Source organism: Chrysemys picta, chromosome 10, assembly GCF_011386835.1.
Source record: "Chrysemys picta bellii isolate R12L10 chromosome 10, ASM1138683v2, whole genome shotgun sequence".
In the NCBI taxonomy this organism is placed as follows: Eukaryota; Metazoa; Chordata; order Testudines; family Emydidae; genus Chrysemys; species Chrysemys picta.
Window position 1 is genome coordinate 3,669,961 of NC_088800.1, and position 25,401 is coordinate 3,695,361.

The 25,401-nt window shown below is 41.2% G+C and overlaps 1 protein-coding gene across 2 annotated transcripts; it reads right to left on the bottom strand.

The window, feature by feature from the left end:
• Positions 1-962: 962 nt before the first annotated feature.
• LOC101945203 (uncharacterized) lies at positions 963-15,510 on the bottom strand. 2 transcript variants are annotated; one of them, XM_005300707.4, is made up of 5 exons: positions 8,768-10,675; positions 7,953-8,046; positions 7,355-7,392; positions 2,834-2,900; positions 963-2,413 (listed from the first exon to the last, which is right to left on the bottom strand). In XM_005300707.4, the coding sequence occupies exons 2-5, from the start codon at positions 7,957-7,959 to the stop codon at positions 1,353-1,355; spliced, it is 1,173 nt and encodes a 390-aa protein (XP_005300764.2). In that variant the 5' UTR covers positions 7,960-8,046; positions 8,768-10,675; the 3' UTR covers positions 963-1,352. The 2 variants fall into 2 exon arrangements, with proteins under 2 accessions (XP_005300764.2, XP_042712478.2); XM_042856544.2 differs by lacking the exons at positions 7,953-8,046; positions 8,768-10,675 and adding an exon at positions 15,314-15,510.
• Between the last annotated feature and the right edge of the window lie 9,891 nt (positions 15,511-25,401).

A 25,401-nucleotide genomic window follows, 5' to 3' on the forward strand; every position in this document is an offset into this window, starting at 1 on the left:
CAAAAAAGCGAACAGAATGTTGTGAATCATTAAGAAAGGGATCGATAATAAGTCAGAAAATATCATATTACCTCTATATAAATCCATGGTATGCCCCACATCTTGAATACTGCTATAGATGTGGTCGCCCCCTCTCAAAAAAAGATATATTGGAAATGGAAAAGGTACACAAAAGGGCAACAAAAATTATTAGGGGTATGGAACAGCTTCCATATGAGGAAAGATTAATAAGACTGGGACTTTCCAGCCTGGAAAAGAGACAACTAAGGGGGATATGATAGAGGTCTATAAAATCATGACAGGTGTGGAGAAAGTAAATAAGGAAGTGTTATTTACTCCTCCTCCTAACACAAGAACTAGGGGTCACCAAATTAAATTAATAGGCAGCAGGTTTAAAACAAACAAAAGAAAGTATTTCTTCACACAGCATACAGTCAACCTGTGTAATACCTTGCCAGAGAATGTTGTGAAAACCAAGACACTAACAGGGTTCAAAAAAGAATTAGATAAGTTCATGTCAGATAGGTCCATCAATGGCTATTAGTCAGGAAGGGCAGAGATGGTGTCCCTAGCCTCTGTTTGCCAGAAGCTGGGAATGGGTGACAGGGGATGGATCACTTGATGATTACTTGTTTTGTTCATTCCCTCAGAAGTACCTGGCATTGGCCCCTGTCAGAAGACAGGACACTGGGCTAGATGGACCTTTGGTCTGATCCAGTATGGCCGTTCTTAAGTTCTTACGGAGTACTCCAAGAAGCCCCCTTTGCAGCCCACTTCCTTCCCCATGTATCAGAACCATGGTAGTTTGACTGCAGTTAGGGCTTTCTCTACTTGTGAACAAGAACAGGGAGCCCAGGGTTGCTCCTTGATGTTTATTTGGTAGCTACAGGAACCACTATCCTGTACCAGAGTAACCCCCTTTGCATTCCTATCGTTGAGAGTCACTAGCCCAAGAGTGTCGATCTATTTGGTGTTATTTAATTTTAACAAATAAACATTAAAAGACTAAAAGCTTTACTTCAGCCCTCTACACTAAGTGGTATGTATTACAGCGGCATTGCAGAACAACCCTTACAAAAGGAAATTGCAAAATTTTAAACTAACAATATATCTAAGCATAATTCATTCAGATGCCAACACAAATTTAACAACAGAATAAGCTTATCCAAGGTCAACAACCCATCATGGTAAACACTGAAAATGAACATTTTTTAAAAATGGTGTTTAATTACTGAGATGAATATTGTTACAACAGAGATCAGGTCTAGATGACAATGACAAACTAGAAAATCGAACTTTAAAATTAAAGTAAATGCAATGAAGGGTACCAATAAATAACTATTTTTAAGAGTCTATTCGTGGTTCTTAAGAACTATGTTTAAAAGCTTTATATCATCCTCTAGCAACTTCTTCAACACCTTTTTGTTTTGCTCTGCCTGACTTCCACAGAAAACATGTTTCATAGCATCAAGAACAGCAATAGCTTTTACACTAATATCCTCTGGGACATATTTCTTGTCAGAACTTTCAATATATGTAGTTAGCTGAGGACTAAAATCATACAGCAGATTAATAAATGCTCTTAACTTTCTGATTTCTGCTGTGTCCTGTTCTACTACTTCTGTGTTCTGTTCTACCTTTTCTTTCGGAGGTGAAGGCTTAGATCGGTGATACAGCAGACCTAGTGAAGCCTCTGCTTCTTTTTCCAGCATAAGAGATTTCGTTATATAGTTTTCAGATGATTCAACATACTCTTTGAGATGTGGATTTTGTTTAACATAATCTGGTGGCTTCTGTAACAATTTTTTTAGCTTTTCAATCTTTTCCAAGATTGCTTCACCTGCAGGTCGATGTTTCACCTTGTCATATACATGTAGCTTTTTCACCTTTGCAATATGTTTCAGTTTTTCTGCTTTTTTGGTGATGTTTTCTGTTTCTTTGAGTTTTTTTACATTCTTTAAAGACTGAACTAGATTTTCCAGGGATCCATTTGTTAACTGATCAAAAGTCTTTCTTTTTCTTTTTGAAACAGCATTTTCAAATGTAAAAAATATTTTTTTCAGTGGTGTTGTTGAGCTAGACGACTCATTAGTATGTAAAAGGACAGAAACTTCTGTGCCAGTTCGCAGACTCCAAAATGGGGTTGTTGTAGATGTAGTAAATTTTCTTGTAACAGCAGCCTTTTTCTTTGACTTCTGTGGCTTTCTATCAAGTTTTTGGCCCACATTTAACCAAAAAGAGTCAATACTTCCATTAACATACGATTTCACTATTTTGGGTGTAATGATTGTTTGTTCAGTTGGTGTGCGCTGTGTAGGAACATCTTGCATCATATCCTGCAGAATCTCCACGAGGCTCCTCAGGGTTTTCTCTTCTTTCTTTAATTCTGACCCAAAAGGTGTTGTATGAGATTCTATAAAAGATTATCAAATAATTATAAAGTGCACTCATAGAAATTGCAGGTCCACATTTGCCTAATATACTTTCACCTATATCATGCGTAAAACAAATTCCAGCTATATCTGGACTTTTGCCATAACTTTAATGATTTTTATATTCATAGAAAATCTATGCTTTTTGACATTTTTAATGTAACCCTGCCTTCTTAAATGAATGAGGTAGGACATTGGCATTGAGTTTCTCTTTTGCAAGCCTGCAAGTTGGGGTTTTTTCTACTCTTAGTTCTAGAATGTGGAAATATGGGCACAGGCACAGCTCCCCAAGAGCTAGCTGCTTTGAAACAGATCTTGTCACCGCAAGTCTAAATGATGCAATTTTACAGTTAGGATCTGCAAAGACTACAAAGATGTAAATGAGAGCGAGGAGTTCTTACCATAGATTGTTAAGTTGTCTGTTCCTGAGCTTGAAACCTGGATAGATGAGGTTGGATGCACACTGATCTGTTGAGCACAAAAATAACTGTAATTGCAACATGACTTTCATGTCATTATGACAATATTTTTCTTCATATTATTAGTCCACATTATTTTGGGGCAATAATTAAGGCAGATTTCCAGACAAAATTATTTGACATAATCAGAACATTATCGCTAAAACAAAACAACAAAGCCAATAAATTCAAAGTTAAGGTTACCACAAAACAGAGCAAGAGCGATTCCAAACAGCAGAGAACATAGATCTCAGATATTTGTTGTATCACATACAATCATAACTTTGCCTCCCTTCTACTCCCGCTATATGAGGTAAACGTATGTCTTTGGCAAGTTCACAGTTAGCTAAAATGTTAAAACTGCAAATACCCTGGTGGTTCTGCCTGGGACCCTGACATCTGAGAACATCCTCAAAACTGTGTAGTTAGCATTTTGCCATCTTAAACCACATTTTCATAGTAGTGTGTGTATACTTTACATACAAAAAAAGAATGCCAAGGTTGGAAATTAAGCATGCAAAAGTTAGGAAATGCCAGAATTAAGATTGCCTCTGCAACTTTAGTTTGCCCCCTTGTGTAGTCTTTAATTATATGACCACATACTATTTGTTTCATAGGATGTCTGCCATATTGAGTGCACAGGATAGATGGTGCTCACTCATAGCTTGATCCTGCTACTACTGAAATGAGAGTTCAGATTCCTATTGACTTTTGTGTTGCAGGAACAAGTACTGAATAGGTAGCTATTCAATATTTATTTTTATCCTCGTCATTCAATGTATGACCCCATTCTTTGTTTACTGCACACCATTCAAGCCCTGTACTAAATACAGAACTATTTATTTTCTTACATGGGCTTTTCTATGGCATTCATCACTGAAGCGTCTTAGTGCTTCAAAAACATTAGTGAATTTATCTTTACAATGCCCTTTGAAGTGAAGTGATATTATTATTCCCATTTCACAGATGGGAAACTGAGGCTCGGAACTATCGTCAAAAGTGTCCACTAATTTTGGGTGTCCCCCTCAATGTACCTACAGCCTAATTTTTCAGAGCATTTAGCATTTTTATAGCACATTATATGTTCAAAGCACAGCACCCATTGACTTCAGTTGCAGGTATGAGTGTTCAGCACTTCTGCAAATCCAACCCCTGCATCTCATGTTGGACACCCAGAAAATGGGGAATACCTAAGGGCCATCTGCAAAAATTTTGGTTTAAAGTGACTTGTCCAGTCTCACATAGAAATTATGTGATGGAAGCAGAGATAGACTCCAGAATGGTATTCACCCACCTTAACCATGAGACAACCCTTTATCTTCATGTAGTCCCCTGTCTGATTCACTGCATACCTTCCAATTTATACAACTAATGACTTCAAATACAGGAGGCAGATATCCTCCGAAAAGCCCCCATATGGTTGCAGAGAAAAGCTTGGAATGTGAACCCCAATGGTACAAAAGCCAAATAAAAAGAAATCCAAATTTTTTATTTAAAAAAAAACCTCAATTTTTAAGCCAGACTCGTGATTTTTGCTGCTTTTTGAATGCTTGAGGTTGGTAATATTTCTTATAATTCTTATAATTTCTTATAATTTGAGTGAATTTTCACTGGGGCAGCAAAAGGCACCTCTCTGTCCCCAGGAGGATTCCCTTGCAAATTTCAAGTCTGTGATCCAAAACACAGTGATGCTAAAACTTTTCAACAAAATAGTTGTAAGAATTTGTTAACATTGGCAAACAACATACATTTCCCCTGACCATTTTCTTGAAAACAGATGAACTGTTTTTGCTGAAACTTTCACAGACCCTGAGCCTGAGGCAAACACCTAGCATGGAAAATTTCAGCCTAAACTGTTCAAATTTGTCAAAATGATGAATACCTGATAACAGGAGCTTATAATAGATAGTGTGAGGCAATCTTAACCACAGGCATCTTTCAGCTCTGCCTATAATAATCTAAACACAAGGGTAAATGTGTTGAAATTGCCCATGGGTGCAGGCAGTCCAACTACTGTGAACAGAAAGGGGTTAAAATGATTATAAATTTTCCAGTATGTGCAGCATGAGAGAAATACATTAGGAAGGAAGAGTGGGAGTTGGATATGTCTTTGAAAAGTACATGAAATTTTGGAAGAAAGATGTTGTGTTCCTGTCTTGTCAAGGAAGGATGAACTAGAAGTGTGCTTTGTAATTCTGTAACTGTCTTCTTTATTATCTATTTCACTCTATAGTTATATTAATTCTACAATGCCTTTTCAGACATATTTATGTGAAAACCCCATACCAAATCAAGTTTATTATTATTCCATTCTTTTTGTTTTTAGGATGTTTTAGCATCTATAATCCCTATTGGATGACTTTCCCTCTCCTGTATTTCAACATTGTCTTTATGTACCAGAGTAAATTTGGTACAAGTGTTCAAAGATTCAATCAATGACACTACATATATTTGATACATAATAACTCTATAAGCTTCTTCCAGAGCTTTCTTTGCCTGAGGAACTGAAGAACCATATCAGTTCTCCCTGCTAAACGATTTCACTGCCCCTAACACTTCAGACACACAGGGACAAAAGTTATGTACTTATTTCTTCTGCATAATCTAAATGATTAATTTCTACTCGCTTTTCCTTTTGAACCCCAACCATATTTGGAATAATCTGCTGATGTCCAAACATGACAAGTGCATTTTGCTGAGTAACTCATAGCAGATTTCTTTGCTTTCAGTAAAAATGGTATGTGCATAACTCATTCTCTGTGACGGTGCTCCAAAACATTCACAACTGTATTTTCAATGTCCGATTAAATCTTTCCACCTTGCTGTCTGACTGATGTCAGAGGCCTGATATGGGTTTAACTGAAGACCAAACTTTTGTGAACTCAAATATTCAAAACTCAAAATCCATTTCTTGGTGCTAGTTCACTCCCAGGGAAACACCAAATCTAGCGATTAAAGAATTTACTGCAGAGATATGTAGGGCCTTGTTTTCATATGTGGCCTCTATTTTTAATTTATTATATTACTAATTATTTGTATTACTATAGCACCTAGGAACTCTATTCAAGGGCCCAGACCCTTTTATGCTAGACACTGTACAAACATCAAACAAAAAGATGGCCCCTGCTCCAAAGAGCTTACAGACAGCCACATTACAAGGAAAAATGAGATAATATGATAGGCAGTGGTCACAATACACCAGCAGGCTAACATCTATCTAAACTTGCTTGTGCATTTGTTCACATTCAGATTTTTTCGTGTGAAGAAATTTAAATGTATGCAACTGCATTTCCACATGCAAGCTAGGTAGCTTTGCACTAACAATGTTATTTTAGTGACAAATGCAATTTGCACACATAAATTTGATTTTTTTCCATGCAAAAATTTAGGTTTTAATAAATGTATGCAGAAGGTCAATTGAAGACATACATTTAGTGATTGGGGTAAGACCTCTTTGAAAATTTGTTCTCTGTACTCTAAAACTGTTCAATATTTATTTCAGCAGCCTCAAACTTAGTCTAATATGCTGAAATAGTCAACATTGTTTACAACTTATGTCTACAGCAAAAAGGCATGAAGTTAAGGCATATCAGAAATTTATTTGAAGAGCTGTGGGGTCACATGAAAAAGTTTGAAAATATTCTATTTGGAAGCAATTCTGCATCTATATCATCTGTGACTTGCAGATGAACCACTCTAATCTGCAATATCCACAGACTTCACAATCTAAACAAAGTCAAGTGTGCTAAGGATTGGGAGGAGATAGAGAAAAAGAAAATACTGGTGCTGTTTTCTTAATAAAGAATAAAGTGAAAATCAGAAAATTATATATGAACAGAACTGTTCCGAAATACTAGTATTTTTCAGTTTTTCCCACAAGGCCCCAATGTTTCCTTTAAAATAGAAATTAAAGCACTAACAACAAACAAACAAAAATCAGCATACATTCTAGAATAACCTAAAAGAAGTGTCACTCAGTAGTGAAAACACTTACTCTGCTTAGTAGAAAGAATAAGCATCTTTAACTAAGGCCCTGATCCTGCAAAGATTAAAGTTAAACACGTGTAAATCTTTGCAGGACCGGGACATAATTAATTAATTGGCTAATTCTGTCATAGAACATGTTGAATTTTCCTTTCTGCTCCATCTCTCCCAATGTAGGACTTTATCCTGCTCCCATAGAAGTCAATGGAAAAATCTCTTAGCAGCAGAATTAGACATATCATATACACTGTAATAGTGAAAATTAGTAATTAACAAGTATTTTCCTTTGTTTTGATATTAGAGAAATAAGAAATGAGAAGACTGATAAACCGAAATTATACTGAAATGTTGGTAGGCATATCTCTTTGGGGCAGGGACAATTACTTCTTTTCTGTTTGGAAGGACCCTAGCACATTGTGGGCAAAAACAGAAATAAATAAATAAATACATTTATTTTCAAAATCCCAAAATTAGAGTTACCTTTATGTGTTTAACATTCTCGAAAGTATGTTGCAATGCTAAAAGAAAAAAACACTTTTAAAATTAAAATTAGTTACTGAGCTTAACATTTAAATTATACAACGTCAATGCTGAGGCCCAGACTGGGATTTGGAGTTTTTTTATTTTAGAACTGTGCCGTGTGCATTGTATTTAAAAGTGTTCACCTCACATTACACCAAACAGGGAAAGAAAGCCCACTGCAAAGTTAAAATATGAAATTATAACAAAAAATAAGCTAACTTCTCTTTATTTCAAGTAATTTTGTGTTGGAAATTTAGGGCCAGTTTTTCAAAAAACTCAGTACCAGCTGCTCTGATTTAGGTACCCAAATGAAATGTCCAGATTTTCAAAACTTCTCAGCTTTCATGTCACCTAATTAACATGAACAATGGGAGCTGCTGGTGCTCATCTCTTCTGAAAATCTGGCCATTTCAATGTAAGTGCCTAAATTGGAGACTGAGCTGAGCACTTTTGAAAAGCTAGTCCCTCAACTTCTGCATGAAAAATAGAGGAGAAATTTACAACTGTTTTTCAGAACCCTAATGATGGAGCAAAGAAATATGATGTTTAGACTTACATGCCATGCCAGGTAATCAGGAATTTTTCCTACTTGCAAATATTATTTCTTTAAATTAGACTGCACTCTTCTGGGGATGTTGGATTGAGTGTTTCTGCCAGCAGGTGAAGAAAGAAAACCAAAAAGATTGCTCAAGATCACAGTAAGTGTCATCTCTCTCAGTTTAAGAAATTCCACTACAGTAATCATTCACTTGTGAAACCACATAACTGTAAAATTAAACACAAGGAAAAAGAAAAAAAAAGACAACAGACTCAAGAGAAAAGGTAGTATTCTGGACTGATTAAATTCAATTTACAAATGCCATCCAAACATTTTAAGTAACAAAAAATTGTTCATTCTATAAAGTTGGCTGTTCTCAACCTAGGACTGCCTTGACTAAGAAGCAATGCAACAAAGGTAAAGCGAAAATTTGAAGGTGAAGCAGTGCCTGGAGAACTCATCTGTCGGAAGTTACTTCTGCAGAAGACCAGACTTCTAGACACACAGAGTCAGTGGAGGAATGAACAGAACTCTATGTAGCGTTCTAATAAATTTATTGCATTGAAGCATCCTATCAAAGACTCAAGACATTCCAAATGCCTTTATAGAACAATTCTAGTGAAACCTGGTAAAGCTTTGTTGTTGACTTTATAGATATTGTAATACACTTTTCTTTCCCGTTCTATGCTGCTTAAATAGTCCTCCAGGTACATTTTGAAAGCCCCTTAGACGTCTACAAACTATAAAATAATGTTGTGGGACATAAAGACCCACAAAATAATCTTGTGACCCTAGACAAATTGAAAATTGATTTAAAAAAAAATTAAGGATACGTCGGGAATGGTGGCACTGAGGCTGGCAGATCACTCAGGGGTTCTGGGCTGCGGTGCACAAGGCCAATCGGGTGTCTGGTGTCACTGACAGCTTGGCCAGTGGGTGGCTGACGGACTGGCTAGAACAACACAAATGATGTGAGGGCTGATGGATCGATCAATCAAAGTGAAAATTAAGGATAATTCTACATTATTTTGTCTATGTCAAACTAGAAAAATGGCTTCACCAAAGAAATTCTCACTTGTCCTTTCTGCCTAACACATAGCCACTAAAAGGAAGCTTTGGGGGGAAAAGAGGAAAAAAGACAACGTAAGAATTTTAAACTGATCTTCCATTGATGCACAATGGATCTATGCAAGTTTTCAGCTCAACCAGCAGAAAACCTGAGCACTTAGAACTTTGACTGTCACTTATCAGCATGAGTTTCCAAAATTCTTCCTCTGATGTATCAACTATAGCTTCTAGGTTCTTATCTAGGCCATTGGGGAAAAATTGTCCAAGTCTCTGTATTTGTTAAAGGTAGCTTGTGATTCTTGCTAAAAGAGAACAAATTTACTTCTGGACTTCTCCTGCCTTTCATAATGTTTCATGAACATCTCAACGTGAAAGTCATATTTTCCAAGAGTTGGCTACATCAAATCAGCCTTAATATTGGGGTGAGCTGCTACGTGGTCTATTAGGAAGCCATTGAAATGATTTTCTGCCCAGTGAAATAAAACTGAAGAACTATGAGCATCTGCTGGCTCATAATTTTGATGGGTGAAACTTGGTGCTTCCAAGTCTTATGTTTTTGATACTTCACATCACCACTACAATGTCAAATATGATGTGTACCTGCTTTCTATTTCCTGCTTCTTACTAAAATGAGAGCCTCCATCCTGATCCCCATGACTCAAGACTCCTTGTATTGTTAGGATACTGAGCAAGGCACTTTATCACACAAAACTGTTCAGTTTGACCCTTTCTTTGTTTCGGCAGCTCACAGGAATACACAATCTTATGACCCAACCATCACTGACTGAAGCTATCTTGACAATGAAGATACTGGTCCTGTGTACTTTGAGTCCACTGGCTCAAACTGAGGCTCTATAAGTCTCCCAGATAAAAACCTGAGCTAGGGGACAGTATCCATACAAGAAACCATCAGGCTCCAAGCTCTGGTCTAGTCCACAACATAATACAGATCTGGCCCTTGAAGCTGAAGAACTTTTCTTGCATGATCAATTCTCCAACAAAGTTGTTTTATGGAGAGCTTTAAGCATCTCAAAGGATTGACCTAGAGAGAAAAATAAATTTCATAATTCATCTGAACAATCATAAGGAACCCAAAACAGGGCCAAGGCTGATAAGAAGAAAAAAAAAAAGTTAATCTTACCCCCACTCAAGTATAGAGAAGATTTGCAAGTCCAAAGTCAAACAAAGAGTATTTAGTATTTATACTGATTACTTAAGAATTCCCAGTTAACGCTCTGAGGTTTGATAGGGTTCAGTTGGGAACCCTGATGTGCAAGGTTACAACACTCACAACCCATAGATCAAGCAACAGGTTTGGCGACCAAACAGGGAAGGGTCCACAGTGGCAACCCCCCTACCTGTAGCTTAAACTCAGGAAACAGGTAACTCACCTGCAATAAAAATATAAGTTGAAATCCAAATTAATCTCTCAATTAGAACGTAGTGCCTGTCACAAACACTGTACGTTTCCAGAGTACGGGACTTTCTCATTTCCTCTGCTATTCTTCTTCTTTTCTGTTTCTCTGCGTCTAGTATACTACTTCTACTTGTACTTAGCTCACCAACTCAGGGAGTATTGTCCTCCTGGGAGGACTAGTAACTAGCACACACACACATGCACACGCATGCACCCACCCCTCGAGCAGAGGTATTTAAGACACAGTGGATACAAATCAATGATTTTTTTTTTTAAATCAAAAAAATTGGATTTTTTAAATTTAAATTGGATTTTTTTGATAAAAATTTTTTGAGGAAAAAACCTATCTAAAGATAGTTATAATTAAGATACATTATAGCTCAAAGATATCTCATCATGGAATAGGGATTATAAATTCTAATTCTATAGTATGAGACAATATATTCATGTAATGTTTAAGAAAAGTTTTGTAAATGAGTTCCAATAGTTCGTGGATTAGGGACCCAATTTTATGGGGTTCCACAGGCTTCTGTATAGAATATTTAGGTTAATCTTTCTATCTACCCAATGGGACTCAGTGCTCAGTCTAGAAGATACCATCAGAGATGCTTAGTTTTGCAGTTCTCCAGAGGTAACATGCTTGTTAACAGCAAAAATGTTTTAACTAAATAAATAATATAGAGAGGTGAGAAATAACAGACCTCAACTCTACTGTCCCTCTGCAAATATGTGTACACAGAGTCAATCCGTTACCTCTCTCTAAAAGTGCAGTTTCAAAAAATTCAATAAATAGAAGATTGTTGGGGGCGGAATAGATCTGGACAAGGAGAAGAAGTCTGGAGATAAATGTGAGAAGCGAGGGACATATGCTTGTTTTGTTAAAATATTATATGTTTGCTGTTGAAGAAAAAAATCCAAAATACTTAGCATTGTTGTTTTAGTTAAATAAAACATTTTAAATGTCTGTCTGGTGATGTTCTCCTCCTAATACACCATGGCAGGAAAATCCTCCAAATATTAATGATTAATCTGTTGAATTGGAGATAGTTCACCTCCCAATGACTTCATAAATAACCAAACAATCATTCATTTTCTGATATAGCTGTAAAACTAATCTGAAAAGTTTTCAAAATAAATCACTGTTTAAAAATGTATAGTGTGTACCTTCTAAAAATGAAACCTACCTTTATCTCTGAGTTGTGAAGAATATGTAGTAAGGTTATAACAACCAACAAGAATGCACTTTTATGTAGAAAACCATGATTAAATTGAGTCTTCCTGACTAGTGATTTAAATCAAATCCACTCTTATTAAGACCTTGACCATCAGACTCACATGGCATGACAGAGCTAGGGTAAGACCCTCACAGATAGCAACCTGTCTCCCACCACTAGGTCTCCATGATAATTGTAACTGTGTGAGGATGCACGTGGGGTGATGTGGGACATCAGCCTCATTGAACTCTGATTGCATCCCTCATTTTGTGTTATTGACTAGTCATTTGTGTTCAGAATCTCACAAGAAGGGGATTCTGTGCTGTTTAAAATTTAACAAGTGTTAAGGGGGCTTTGTAAATTGAACTGTTTTGGTACCTAAAGATTAATAAGAAGTAGCATTGGGCCCAGTGACCCACACCTTGAGGTGGCAGGGGAGCTGATTTCATATTCCAGTTTTAACCACCAATAGGCCACAGTAGTTCAGACTGTCCAAATCTGTCTACTCACTTATTTCGGTCCCATGCCAAAGTTCACAGGCCTCAAAGCCTTATACTAACTGCTTAAGCCAATGTCTTACAGCAGTGATTTCAACCTGTGGTCCGCAGACCCTTGGGATACACAGACTATGTCTAAGATTTCCAAAAGGGTCCACACCTCCATTTGATATTTTGTAGGGATGCACAAATTAAAAAAGGTTGAAAACTACCATCTGACAGGATACAGGCCTGTAGGCTCATGCTTTATTGCCTTAACTTATGCCTATGCCTTACCTAGCAAACACCTATAGGCAACAGGTGAAGACTGATTAAATCAATTTTTGTCTGTGAAATTAGAAAAAAGATACTGTAATTTAGAAGATGGAAAGCCTCTGGTGACTATACTGTGATTTGTCATCTCTGGAGGACAGATGTAAATTGGAAAGAGAGGAAGAGGACTTGGGCTGTCAAGAAAATATTGATTTGTACTCAGCTGTCTTCTTTTAAATTTCTTCCAAACCTTCATAGAATAGCAAATCATACTGGAGCAGAAGACCTATTAGATGTGACTTGACACTGTATCCTCTTGTCCATAATATTACCAGATAGTCTTTCTATCCTCTGAAATGGGAGTTATGACACAAAAAATGCTGACAGACTATAAATGCTGTCAGCCAGGAACTTAAAACTCACAGATATTACATGCACCAACTTCTTAAATGTATAAAAAAAAAGGAATTCCCCACCTCCTGTACATGTGGACTATAGTTCTAAATATCAGAATCAAGTATACTGGAACAATTACAAGCTTCAGTGGCATTTGCATGCTGCCATCTGCTCTCCTCTCTAAAAACTCCTTAAGATTCACTGTTCTATCAAATGGCACAGCATTACCTTTTACATGGTTGTATTAACCCTGCAACTTTTGACATGTTGATTATGTTTTGGGCAAACCAGAAAAGATTGCAGGTAAGGGATGCCCTTGCAACAGGTTCATCCTGAGCCCCCAACCCAAGATTAGAACACCACTTTAAGAACTCAATTTAGGCAGGAATTTGTGAGGACAAATAAAAATGGTAAAGTACAATTTTTTCGTAAAAAATAGAAGTAGACAACATTTCTTTTTCATTTTTGTTGAACTGATCTGGAGTGCCTAAATATTGAAAAAAAAAAGTTTTCAGTAAAAAGGTATAGAAAAATTGGATAGAGAAAGTCATAGATCCACATAGTTCATTCCATCTCCAAGCAGGAAAATCTACCTTTTGCTCTTAATCTTGCAAGTTCTTGCATAGTAAACAGGCAGGAAAATAAGGTTGTTATGCTCCAGTGCTAGTGTTAGCAGAAGCTACATGTAGGCTACAAATATTTACCAGTACAGGTAAAATAATTTAAGCCTCCACTAATTTGGAAAGCCTTTGGTTTTGGTAGCCTGATTTAAGACTACTATCACCTGTTTTCCAGAGGTGCTGAGCAACCTATTAACCACTTACTTAAATTTCTGTCAATAATGTGAATCAAGATAAAAGGTAATCTGAATAAATATGTAGAGAATGAAATGAAAAAACTGAATGCAGAAAAAAAACACACCCAAATTATTAACTGCCAGAAAAAGTGGGGAGAGAGTTGGTCAGATTCATTCATCAATTTGCACCCTACCCCACTTGCTGGTAGAGAGGCTCAATCCATTAAAGTTTCAAAACCACTATTTTGCCTTGCCACTTCCCCAAATACGTGAACAGTATATCCCGTGTGTTCTGCGTGATGTGACAGGTTAGTAGTTTTAACACCTGACTTCTAATGACAGAACATGCTTGTTATTTTTAATACCATTGAGAAACAGTGACTTAGACCTTTACATATATATTTTCAAGAGGAATGTAAGACATTAATTGTTAGACTAAATCTCCATCCACCACTTTGAAAATGTATATCTAATGTTCTTACACCAGATCCCTATTATTTGTTTCAGTTATGTACATAAACACCCCTTCCCTTTTCATTCATTCATAGTTAATAATATCATTTGTTTGGGAAATATGTATGCAATTAAACATATCAGGCATCTTATTAGTAGGTCATGCCAATTTTCCATAGCTCTATTAGTAACAATTATTTGACATCACTAGCTCCTTTTACAAGCCTACACTAAACTTCAAAACCAGTTACATAACCAATATAGATAAGGCTCCAAGCCTGCAACTGAATCCACGCACATGGACCTATTGAAGTCCCTGGGGCTACACGTTGGTAGACCTTTGAGACAACACATAACTCCAGTGAATTCAATTAGTTCACGCAAGCAGACCTGACTACAGGATAAGGTTTATATTTGCTGTAAGTACAACAAATGCCTTTTAATACATTATTGTAATTCGCAGCTGAGCGCCCTCCTAGGTCTGAAGTAGCCGGGTTTCTCTTCCTGCCGATTAAGCTACTGCCCATATTTTTGTTTCTTTTGTTTGCCCATACCCACAGAATGTTCCGTCCAAATGTGCTATGCCATTAACCATCTTGAAACAAGGCATTAAGGATCTGATCCATCCAGCTCCAACTGAAATCAAAGGCAGCAGGAGCAGGTCCTTAGACCCTTATCCGAAGAGCCTTTAGTGATGCAGGTTTTAGAGGTTGTAGTTAGACTGTGACTGCATTTGATGCTGCCAGACGCATGTTCACCCTGGCCCTAATACCTTCCATGACAAAACCCCCACGACTTTGGGGGGTTTCGTCATGAAAAGTCAGCTCCTGGAGTGACCACGGCCCTGCTGTTTTACATCCATGGCTCAACCCGCCCAGGGAAGAGTCCAGACTGTAAAACGAGGTAAACTCTTACTGAGCGCTAAACAGCCTGAGAGGGGATTATTTGCTGGGTTTCTTATCGTTCCCCGGGCAGCACTGATCAAACACGGCCCCGGGATTGTCCCTTAATTAAAGTAACGATTCGGGCCTGTGTTGCTGTGCCCGTAGCCGGGGGGGGGGGATACGCCGTGGCCCCCACGCCCCTATTCTTTAGGCCTCGCTCTGCTAACGCAGCCGGGAGCGGGCGGCTAACCGCGGCTCCTGCCGCCCTTTGCCCGGGCACTGGGCGAGGCGGGGCTGGAGGCCGGCACGGGCCCGGCAGGCCCCAGCAGAGCGCTCCCTGCCTCGGCCTTGGGCCAGCCCCGGGCGAGACCCCCCCGGGCAGGGCGGTGCCCCGCGCCGTACCCTGCATGGCGGGGCCTGGCTCCTCCGCTGAGGCGCTCTGGGCCGGGGCTGCCGGCAGGAGGGCGAGCGCCGCGGCGAGCAGGAGCAGCCGCTCCCCGGCCATCCTCCGCGCTACACGCGGGCCCGGTGCTCGGGGCGGGCGGGCAACCGTCACCGGCCCCGCCGCGCGCGCCGCTTCGAACCCGAACCCGAACCCGAACCCGCCCCCGCGCGGCGGGCACCAGCTGTGCCCCGCCCCCCACCCCCTCCGGGCATCGGCCCCGCTGTCCCCACAGGGAGCCGCCCCCCCTCCCCGGCACCGGCCCTGTGCCCCCCCCACACACACACACACTAGCTGCCCCCCACACACACACACACACTAGCCCCCCCCCCGCACCAGCCCTGTGCCCCCCTCCCACACTAGCTCCCCCACAGGGCGCCCCCCCTCCCCACATACACTAGCTCCCCCCAGCACCAGCCCTGTGCCCCCCCCCACACACACACTAGCTCCCCCTATAGATCACCACCACCACCCCCCGCACACATACCAGGCACCACACACTTGGTACCAGCCTTGCCCCACCAACACATACACACAGGTGCCCCCACATGCACCCGGCTGCCTCCACGCACACAGGCTGCCAGTCCTGCCCCTCACACATACCAGGTGTCCACACACATACCAGACTGCCTCCACACACACAGGGCCCCAACCCCCCCCCACACACACAAACACACACACACACACACACACACACACTGGTCACCAGCTCACCCCTACACACACAGGGCACCAGCCTCCCTCCTTCCCCCAGCTGTACTCACCCCACACACCTGGAGCACCATTCCCCTTCAAGCAGTGCACCCCCTAGGCATCAGCCCCCTGCCCACGCACCCCCAGAGTACCCCCTCCTTTCACTCCCCCACAGGCAGTATACCTGCCACACACACATACACACTGGGCATCAGCATCGTCCCCTGCCCTCCCAGCCTCACACACACGGCCCATTCTCTATCCCTTCTCTCACACCAGGGGCCATCAGTCACCTCTCAGCCCCCCCCACCACGCATTGTTCCCCTTTGCCCCACTCATGCACACTCCCCAAGCACCAGTGCCCCCTCCTGCTCTCTCTCACAGACACAGGGCAGCAGCCCTTCCACCCCCTTTCCCAGGCAGCACATAGCCCTTTGTACACACACACTAGGCATCTGACTCCACCTGTCACTGTCCCTGTACGTACACACCCACACCCACAACTCGAAGAATTTTCATCCCTGAGGGTAACAGCAGTGCCCTCCAGCCAGCTTGATGCACATCAGTCACAACCAACATCTCAGGGCCTGTCTTTCAAAACCAGCAATTCATTCATGCATTTTACATGCAATTTGCTATAGGACCAGTACAGTGAGCATAATTTATTGCACATGCAAAACTCACACCTGCAAAAAGAAAGGCCCTGATTGATCTTAGATGGAGATCTATAGTACGGCACAATGGCTTTCATCAGATGTGTTCCAGGAGGCTTAGGTGTAGCTATTGTATATTTCAGCCTTACCTTAGAATTTACTTTAAAAAAACAGCACTTTAATGATACCTCAATATTTTTACTTTTGTTTTTTTTTTCTATATCAGAAGGGTACAGTTCTCTATAAGAAAGTAAGGGTATGTCTACACAGCAACTAGCCATCCGCGGCTGGCCCATGCCAGCTGACTCAGGTCCTCACTGCTGGGGTGTTTCATTGCTGTGTAGATTTGCTAGCTCTGGCTGGAGCTCAGGGTCCCAGAGCCTCCCACCTCGCAGGCTGCCGGAGCTTTGGCTCCAGCCTGAGCCTGGAAGTCTGCACAGTAATGAAACAGGCCTGCAAGCCTGAGTAGGCTGGCACAGGCCAGATGCAGGTGTCAAGTTGGTGTGTAGACATACTCTAAAATTGAGGCATTTTAGGGATCACCTGTGGATGGTAGAGGAATGCATACATGAAGTATGTTTAAGCCAGAATCTGTTGCAGTTAGGATTGAGAAATACAGCCATTTTAAATCAGAATGTAAGACTAAAAATACCTATTTCAATTGTAACATTGTGGCCTGCTGTTATTGATTAGGCATGTGTCCTTGAGAAAGACTTCAGGCAAACCACATATTGATTCTCCTAATTCTCCATGTGCTATTTCATCTGTATGTTTTTGTGGGGGTTTTGCCAAGTGATCCAAAAAACCCACAACCTACACATAAACAGTGCATTTTAATAAAATTTAATTGAATCCAATAAAATCTGCAAAACTCAGTTCTGTGCATTGGCACTGCAGCCTATAATCATTGGCAAAGATTTGTTTAAATGAGGTAAAAGCCATGATACAAAACAAAGTTAAATCTGCTACTGTCTATGGCCCATGCTGTTGGGGAAGAAGAGGGAGAGAAATACAACACAACATACATTTAAGAATGTTAACTGTGGCTTTGAAATTCCTGGCTTTTATATTAATATTACGTGCTTAACTTTATTTAAATAGGGAGGTTCTTCATCTCTGAATTTCCTTTCTGAGGGCTAAGTAAATCTATTTATTTATGTATGAATCTCAATGACATCCTAACAGGTTTCAGAGTAGCAGCCGTGTTAGTCTGTGTCCACAAAAAGAACAGGAGTACTTGTGGCACCTTAGAAACTAACAAATTTATTAGAGCATAAGCTTTTGTGGACTACAGCCCACTTCAGTCCACGAAAGCTTATGCTCTAATAAATTTGTTAGTCTCTAAGGTGCCACAAGTACTCCTGTTCTTTTAATGACATCCTAGAATTTTCAGAAGCCTTCGTGATCCTTCGCTAACTTCCAGCACTAAGCAGCTGACGTTCCAGTGATCTGTCGCACATCATCCATCCATCTCCTCGCTAGTTGTCCTCTACTACAGTGACTCTCCACCATTCCTTCCATCATAATTTTTTCAAGGTTATTTCCCTCTCTATCCCTAATGTGATCAAAGTATGTAAGCACCTGGAAAAAAGGGATGTAGATCTTTCATGGATGCCAGCTGCTAAACAAACTAAAATGGTTGTTCCAGACTTTCAGTAGAACTTAGATATGAGCTTTTAAGGCAAGCAAGTCTGTCTCTCACCATGGCTCAAATTTTTACAGGAATTCAAGTGTTGTACTCAGTGTTGCAACACCTGAATCAGAGCCTAAATCTCATTTCAAAAGGAATTTAGGCACTTGTGACCTTTAAAAATCTGAGCCTCCACACTGGGGCCTCTACATACTATTGTAATATTGCTACTCATAATCAATAAAAAAAAAATCCTTTAGGAAAGAGAGAGTGGTCTAGGGATGGGTGTCACCAACCTCAACTGGAGAAAATGGACTAGTACAGTCATTAGTCCAGCTTTCTTTCAGCGTCGATTCACTCGCCTTATCACACCGTGGTTTGCTGAGCAGAGTTTGGGTGCATTTTGTACTTAAAGGAGATAGTAAAAAAAGACAGATCTTTTTTGTTCATATTAAGCTAACAATGTTCCTCTAATAGATCCTTCTTACAGCAAATGAGTGGTATTGTATTGTTAAGCAGGGCTAGGGTGACCAGACAGCAAAAGCGAAAAATTGGGATGGGGGTGGGGGGTAATAGGAGCCTATGTAAGAAAAAGACCCAAAAATCAGGACTGTCCCTATAAAATCGAGACATCTAGTCACCCTAAGCAGGGCCACAAATCATGCACTTAAGTTATATGTAAAAAGAACAGATCCTCTGAGATTCCCTCTGGACATGGAGATTATGTTAGACCCTTTCTAACAAGAACCCCATTTAGGTATGGTTTGCTAGAAAGGGTATAACACTTTTCGTGACTTTTCTAGTAGATATTTCTGTATTGGCCAAAGCATTATATGGTGTATAGTAAAAGATACTGATTCATCTCCAACAAATACAGTTTGTGGTCCTCGATAAGAGGAAAAATGTATCACATCCTTAAGAAGATGAGAAATTATTTACAACAGTTAGTCAAATGTTCATGCATATTATAAGTGGAGATGAGGCATCAGAAAGATATTAGGATTTCTAGCTTGATCTGCAGGGATCAGTAGAATTACAAGAATGGGAAACCTTTAGGCAGTGATGGAATATTTGGTTGACAGAGACTACTGGACCCTTATGGTGTCTGAGGAAAAATGGACAAAAAGCTTTTATATTTAAAGAGGGAATAGAATCAGGGAGTCATTACTGGGAGCTGACAGAAATAAGCATTCTCTGGATACTGAAAAAGATATAATCTGCACTGAGACCCAGCTGTGCAGAAAAAGTGACTGAATGCTCCGTTTCTCTCACACTGTAGTGTTTTTTCCAGGTTGTGAAAGAAATCCTCTAGGGGGAGTCAGAAAATGGTTTTAAAGACTTCCCTTTCAGTTAGATAATATCAAAAGATCAAGGGTCTGTGAGCCAGTCTACAAAGAATAATCAGTTTTTAAAAAAGTACAAGAATAATTTTAAAAGTCCCCTTTGTTAATGAGCAATATTTTAAGGGAAAACAGGGGCAAAAGGCTTATAAACCAAACAGAACCATTAACACAATAAAGGCAGAGTCTCATATGGCAAGCTGCAGACCAAAAGGGAATCTGCCTCTCAAGACAACTTCAAAGACAGACATTTTCACCTGTCAAGAGATTTTTGGAAATGAAATCTATACAAGCCAAGAGAGCTTCAGGGTTCAAAGACTTACAGTGACACTGCCAGGGTGAGAGTAGCCAGAACAAAGTGAGAGAGTGGGAGGTGGAGGGTCAGCCAGCCAAGGTCAGGATTGTCAGTCTGCAGAAATACAAGATATGCCATTTTAGAGATCCTTGCATCAGCACTTCCAGCTTCCTGGTTAAGTCACCAGATACATACATACAGTAAATATTTAATTAGATAGAAGTTTGGCTAAGATAACACCGCTGTTTGTTTACTGAATTAAAATTAATTTTAAGTTACAACCATTGTAAATCTTTAGAGGGAATTTAGGCTCTGTTTTTACAAAGAATTTTGGACAGTTTAATTATATCCAGAAGTTATCATTCCAAGGATAGGTTAAAACTGTGTTCTTTAACTGGTTTAAGGCCCTGATCCTGCAAACACTTATGTAGCTGTTTTATGCATGTTAGTAGTTCCACTGAAGTCAATGGAACTACATGTGTATAGAGAAAGTTAGAGAGAGAGAGAATTCCCATAAAGATGAGCAACATTTAGAGATTAATCTGACTTCAGCAGTTTCAAGTGCCTCTCTTCCCAGGGACTTATCCAGACTATTCCCAATGGTAGATGGCAGCAGAGTAAGATAGACTGGTTAATGGAGCTATCTATCTTAGGCACCTATCTGGCACTCATCGCTATGGTATCTCAGCACCTAATAATCTTTAATCTCCCAACACCCCTATGGGGGAGGGAAGTACTATTATCCCTATTTTACAGATAGGGAACAAAGGCACAGAGCAGCTTGACTTGGCCAAGGTCACAAAGGAAGTCTATGGCAGAGCAGGGAATTGAACTGAAGTCTTCTAAATCCTGGGCTAGTGACCTAAGTCCTGGACCATCCTTCCCCTGTCAAACAAATGGAAGTAGCTGAGCACTGATTTGTAATTACTTTTAGTGTAAAGCCATGTCTACGCTACCGGCTAACTCAGCTCTGCTGCCATCAATGCAGCAACGTTGATTTAGCAGGTCTAGTAAAGACATGCTAAATTGAGGGGAAAGCGCTCTCTCATCCCTGTCCCAAGAGGTGGAGTCGACATAGCGCGGTGTACACACAGCTGTAAGTTGACCTAAGTTACGTCGATTTCAGTTACGTGACTTAGCTAGAATAACTTAGATCAACTTACAGTGTTAGTGTAGACCAGCCCTAAGTGCCATGCCATAGGCTATTGCATGTAATAATGTTAACTTTCCCATGCTGAGCAAGAATAGTCCTGGAGGAAGGATGGTCATCATTGCAACAGAAAGCCTCCCTTCTTCAGGGATCAGGCTTCACAGATGGTCTAGTTTTCTTTTAACAAGGTTGAGCTCTGTTCTGGATGTATATAGGTAGCATGCCTACTTGTTATGCCATATGACTTTGTCTTAAGAGCTGTCTTCTTCCCCATCCAAAGGTGGGATGTAGCATACCTCTTGTAGCGTACTGCTTCCCTCCAGAGGGCACCAATACACAGGTCAGTGGATTCCATTGCCATTTTCAAGTTAGAAATTTTTATAAAGGAATGATCCAAATCAGTGAAGAAGAATCAATGAAGAATCCCAAACCTTTCTCCTCTTTCCTTCCTTCATCTTTATCTGCTGGCTGCTCAGACACCACAGTGATGGGCATGGCACACAAATGTTAGATCAGATTCTTCTTCAAGATGATTGCCTGCCTAGATCTCCACTGCAAGGGAGGTGCATGTCTTTGGGTGAGCAAGCTTGGAACTTTTGGACAGCATTGCCCCAATAGACTCCACCATTCAAACATTCCAAGCTCACGTGTTAAGAGGAGCACAATGTCCAGTGTAGATCCATGCAGGCAGTCATCTCAAAGAACCACAACTACTATGGTAACTGCTCTTCACAATATCCCACCGTTGGCTTTTCACCTTTTTCCATGGTGTCCCCCACAACTGGAACAATTTTGTAATTCCTGTCTGCCAGATACCTTCTTTTAAGACCAACTTTTTCAATGAACCCTTGTTCTCCTAACCAAACCTTCTCTAATCCTTTCTTTTCCTAAACTGTTTTGTCCTTTTCTTGAACTGAAGACAACAGCTGGGAGACTAAGATAGCTAGCCAGCTGAGTTCACCAGCGGAAGAAGGCAAGGAGGTAGTGTGTTTTTTGTTTGTTTGCTTGCTTGCTTTTTAAAATTACAGGTATTCTAATGAGGAAAAACTCACAATGGGAGGAAAATGGCATGTTGCCAATAGCACTGCTAGCTCTTTCTCAGCCAGCACCTCTGGGGGCCCTGGCCAGATAGGCATCCTGACCCTGGACACTTCTACCCAGATTCTAGTCATGACTTGCTGGGAATGCAGTCTGGCTGTCCCTTCCAAAGAAAGTCAGGTGGGGGAAGCAGCAGGTGTGAAAGGTGTCTGTCAGTGGAGTTCTTCAGGAAGCAGGTAAAAGAAGTGCAGAAGGAAGTGGCTTGTCTGCGTAGCATCCAGGAGCACGAGGACTTCATCAACAGGATGCATATGGAGTCATCTGGGATGGAGGATGCTAGCCTACTAGAGAAAACTACAGTGGAGGAGAAGAACGGGCTGCTGTACAGGGAGGAGGTGGCTGCTGGCCACCTTGGACAGTAGACAGTGCTCCATCCCCTACCCAGGTCCCCTGTTCATCAAGCTCAAGAGCCATTATGTTGTATTCCTTCCAGAGAGGTTTTTAAGGTTAGGCTTGATGAAGCCCTGGCTGGGATGATTTAGTTGAGGATTGGTCCTGCTTTGAGCAGGGGGCTGGACTAGATGACCTCCTGAAGTCCCTGCTAACCTTGATAGTCTATGATTCTACTGGCAACAGGAGGAGAGGAGCAGACCCCAACAGTTGAAGAAGAGGGTCTGGGATGCCCAAGAGGAGATGTAGGGTGATGGTTGCCAGGTCCGCCCTTATGGAGTGGGGAGGAGCCTTTGGCTTCCTCAATCATAGAATGCTGTTCCAGAAGGGAGGACTGCTAGGAAGAAATGGGGTCCACTTGACCAAGAAAGGGAAGAACATCTCCACACACTGACTTGCCAATCTAGTGAGGAGGGCTTTAAACTAGATTCAAAGCGGGCAGGTGACAAAAGCCCACAGATCAGTATAAAAAAAGTGATCTTAACAGAGGGCTAGATTTTTGGGGGGAGGGGTGAAAAATTACATTAGGGCAGGGGTCGGCAACGTTTGGCACGTGGCTTGCCAGGGTAAGCACCCTGGAGGGCCGGGCCAGTTTTATTTACCTGCTGACGTGGCAGGTTCGGCCGATCGCGGTTCGCCGTCCCGGGCCAATGGGGGTGGCGGAAAGTGGCGCGGGCGAGCGATGTGCTGGCCACGGCTTCTCGCCACCCCCATTGGCCCGGGACGGCGAACTGCGGCCAGTGGGGGCCGCGATCGGCCGAACCTGCCGCGTCAGCTGGTAAATAAAACTGGCCCGGCCCGCCAGGGTGCTTACCCTGGCGAGCCGCGTGCCAAACGTTGCCGACCCCTGCATTAGGGTCACAGGAGCCGTCAGAGGAAAAACTGGAGGACTCTGCTGAACATCTTAGATGTGTATAAAAAAATGCAGAAAGTATCGGGAACAAACAAGAAGAACTAGTACCTAAGCTAAATTATGACTTAATTGGCATCACAGAGACTTGGTGGGATAAATCTCATTACTAGACTATTAGTATAGATGAGTATAGTTTGTTCAGGAAGGGCAGGCAGGGGGAAAAGAGAGGAGGTACAGATGCTCCCTGACTTACGCAAGCGTTCTGTTCCAGAATGCCTTGCGTAACTCAAATTTTGCGTAAGTTGGAAACGTATACCTGACCATTACGCAAAAAAAACCACTCTCCTATTTCTAGCTTACAGAACTTTTTCCACAAGTGCGGATTTGCGTAAGTCAGGTTTGCGTAACCCGAGGGGCATCTGTATTGTATACATCAAAAATATACACACTTGTTCTGAGGTCCAGAGGGAAATGAAAGGCAGACCACTTGAAAGTCTCTGGGTGAAGATAAAAAGAGGAAAAAAACTGGGATGACATCATGGTAGGGGTCTACTACAGATCTCAAGAGGAGGAAGTGAATGAGGCATTTCTAAAACAAACACCAGCGGACGCGGCATGAAATATCCAGAACACAAATATCCAGAACTATCCAAACCACAAAACCTTTGTAGTAATGGGGGCTTTAAGTACCTGGACGTCTGTTGAGAAAGTAATATGGTGAATAAAATCTCCAATAAGTTCTTGGGATATGTTGGGGACAACGTCTTGTTTCAGAAAGTAGAAGTAGTAACCAGGAGGCAGCTATTTTAGACTTGATTCTGACCAACAGTGAGGAATTGCTTAAGAATCTGAAGGTAATTTGGGTGAAAGTGCTCAAGAAAGATTTCATGATTTGAAGGAAAGGAAGGAGTGAGAGCACCAGAATAAGGACAATGGACTTCAAAAAAAGCAGGCCAAACTCAGAACAGGTAGGTAAAGTCCCCTGGGAAGAAAATCTAAGGCAATAAGGAATTCAAGAGAACTGGCAGTTATTCAGAGAGACAATATTAAAGGCACAACAGCAAACTATCCTGATTTCTCAAGAACAAATCATGCCAAACCAACCTATTTTCCGTCTTTCACAATGCTCTAGTGCAGTGTTTCCCAAACTTGGGACGCTGCTTGCGTACGGAAAGCCCCTGGCGGGCCGGGCCAGTTTGTTTACCTGCCACATCCGCAGGTTCGGCCAATCACGGCTCCCACTGGCCGCGGTTCGCTGCTCCAGGCCAAAGGGAGCTTCTGGAAGCAGCAGCCAGTACTTCCCTCGGCCCATGCCACTTCCAGCAGCTCCCATTGGCCTGGAGCAGCGAACCACGGCCAGTGGGAGCCGCGAGCGGCCGAACCTGCAGATGTGGCAGGTAAACAAACCGGCCCGGCCCACCAGGGGCTTTTCCTACACAAGCGGCATCCCAAGTTTGGGAAACACTGGTCTAGTGACTAGGAGGGAAGCTGTAGACATGATATATCTTGATTTTAGTAAGGCTTTTGACAGAGTTCTATATGACATTCGCATAAGCAAATGTGATCTAGATGAAATTACTATAAGGTAGGTGCATAACTGGTTTAAAGGCCATACTCAAAGTAGCTATCAATAGTTTGTTGTCAAACTGGGAGGACTTATGTAGTGGAGTCCCTTAAGGGTCTGTCCTGAGTTTGGTACTATTCAGTATTTTCATTAATGACTTGGATTATGGAGTGGAAAGTATACTTATAAAATTTGTGGATGACACTAGGCCGGAAGGGGTTGCTAGCACTTCGGAGGACAGGATTAGAATTCAAAACAACCTTGACAAATTAGAGAATTGGTCTGAAATCAACAAGACGAAATTCAGTAAAACACATGCAAAGTGCTACACATAGGAAGGAAAAATCAAAATGCACAACTACAGAATAGGGACTAAAACTGG

What these genes read in the sequence shown, in the direction of transcription:
- LOC101945203 (XM_042856544.2), bottom strand. Translation starts at nt 15,416, where the DNA reads ATGGCCGGGGAGCGGCTGCTCCTGCTCGCCGCGGCGCTCGCCCTCCTG. An exon ending in AGAATGTTAAACACATAAAG is followed by an intron (nt 2,901 to 7,354) that starts GTAACTCTAATT and finishes TGTGCTCAACAG; the next exon opens with ATCAGTGTGCATCCAACCTC. An exon ending in AGACAACTTAACAATCTATG is followed by an intron (nt 2,414 to 2,833) that starts GTAAGAACTCCT and finishes AATCTTTTATAG; the next exon opens with AATCTCATACAACACCTTTT.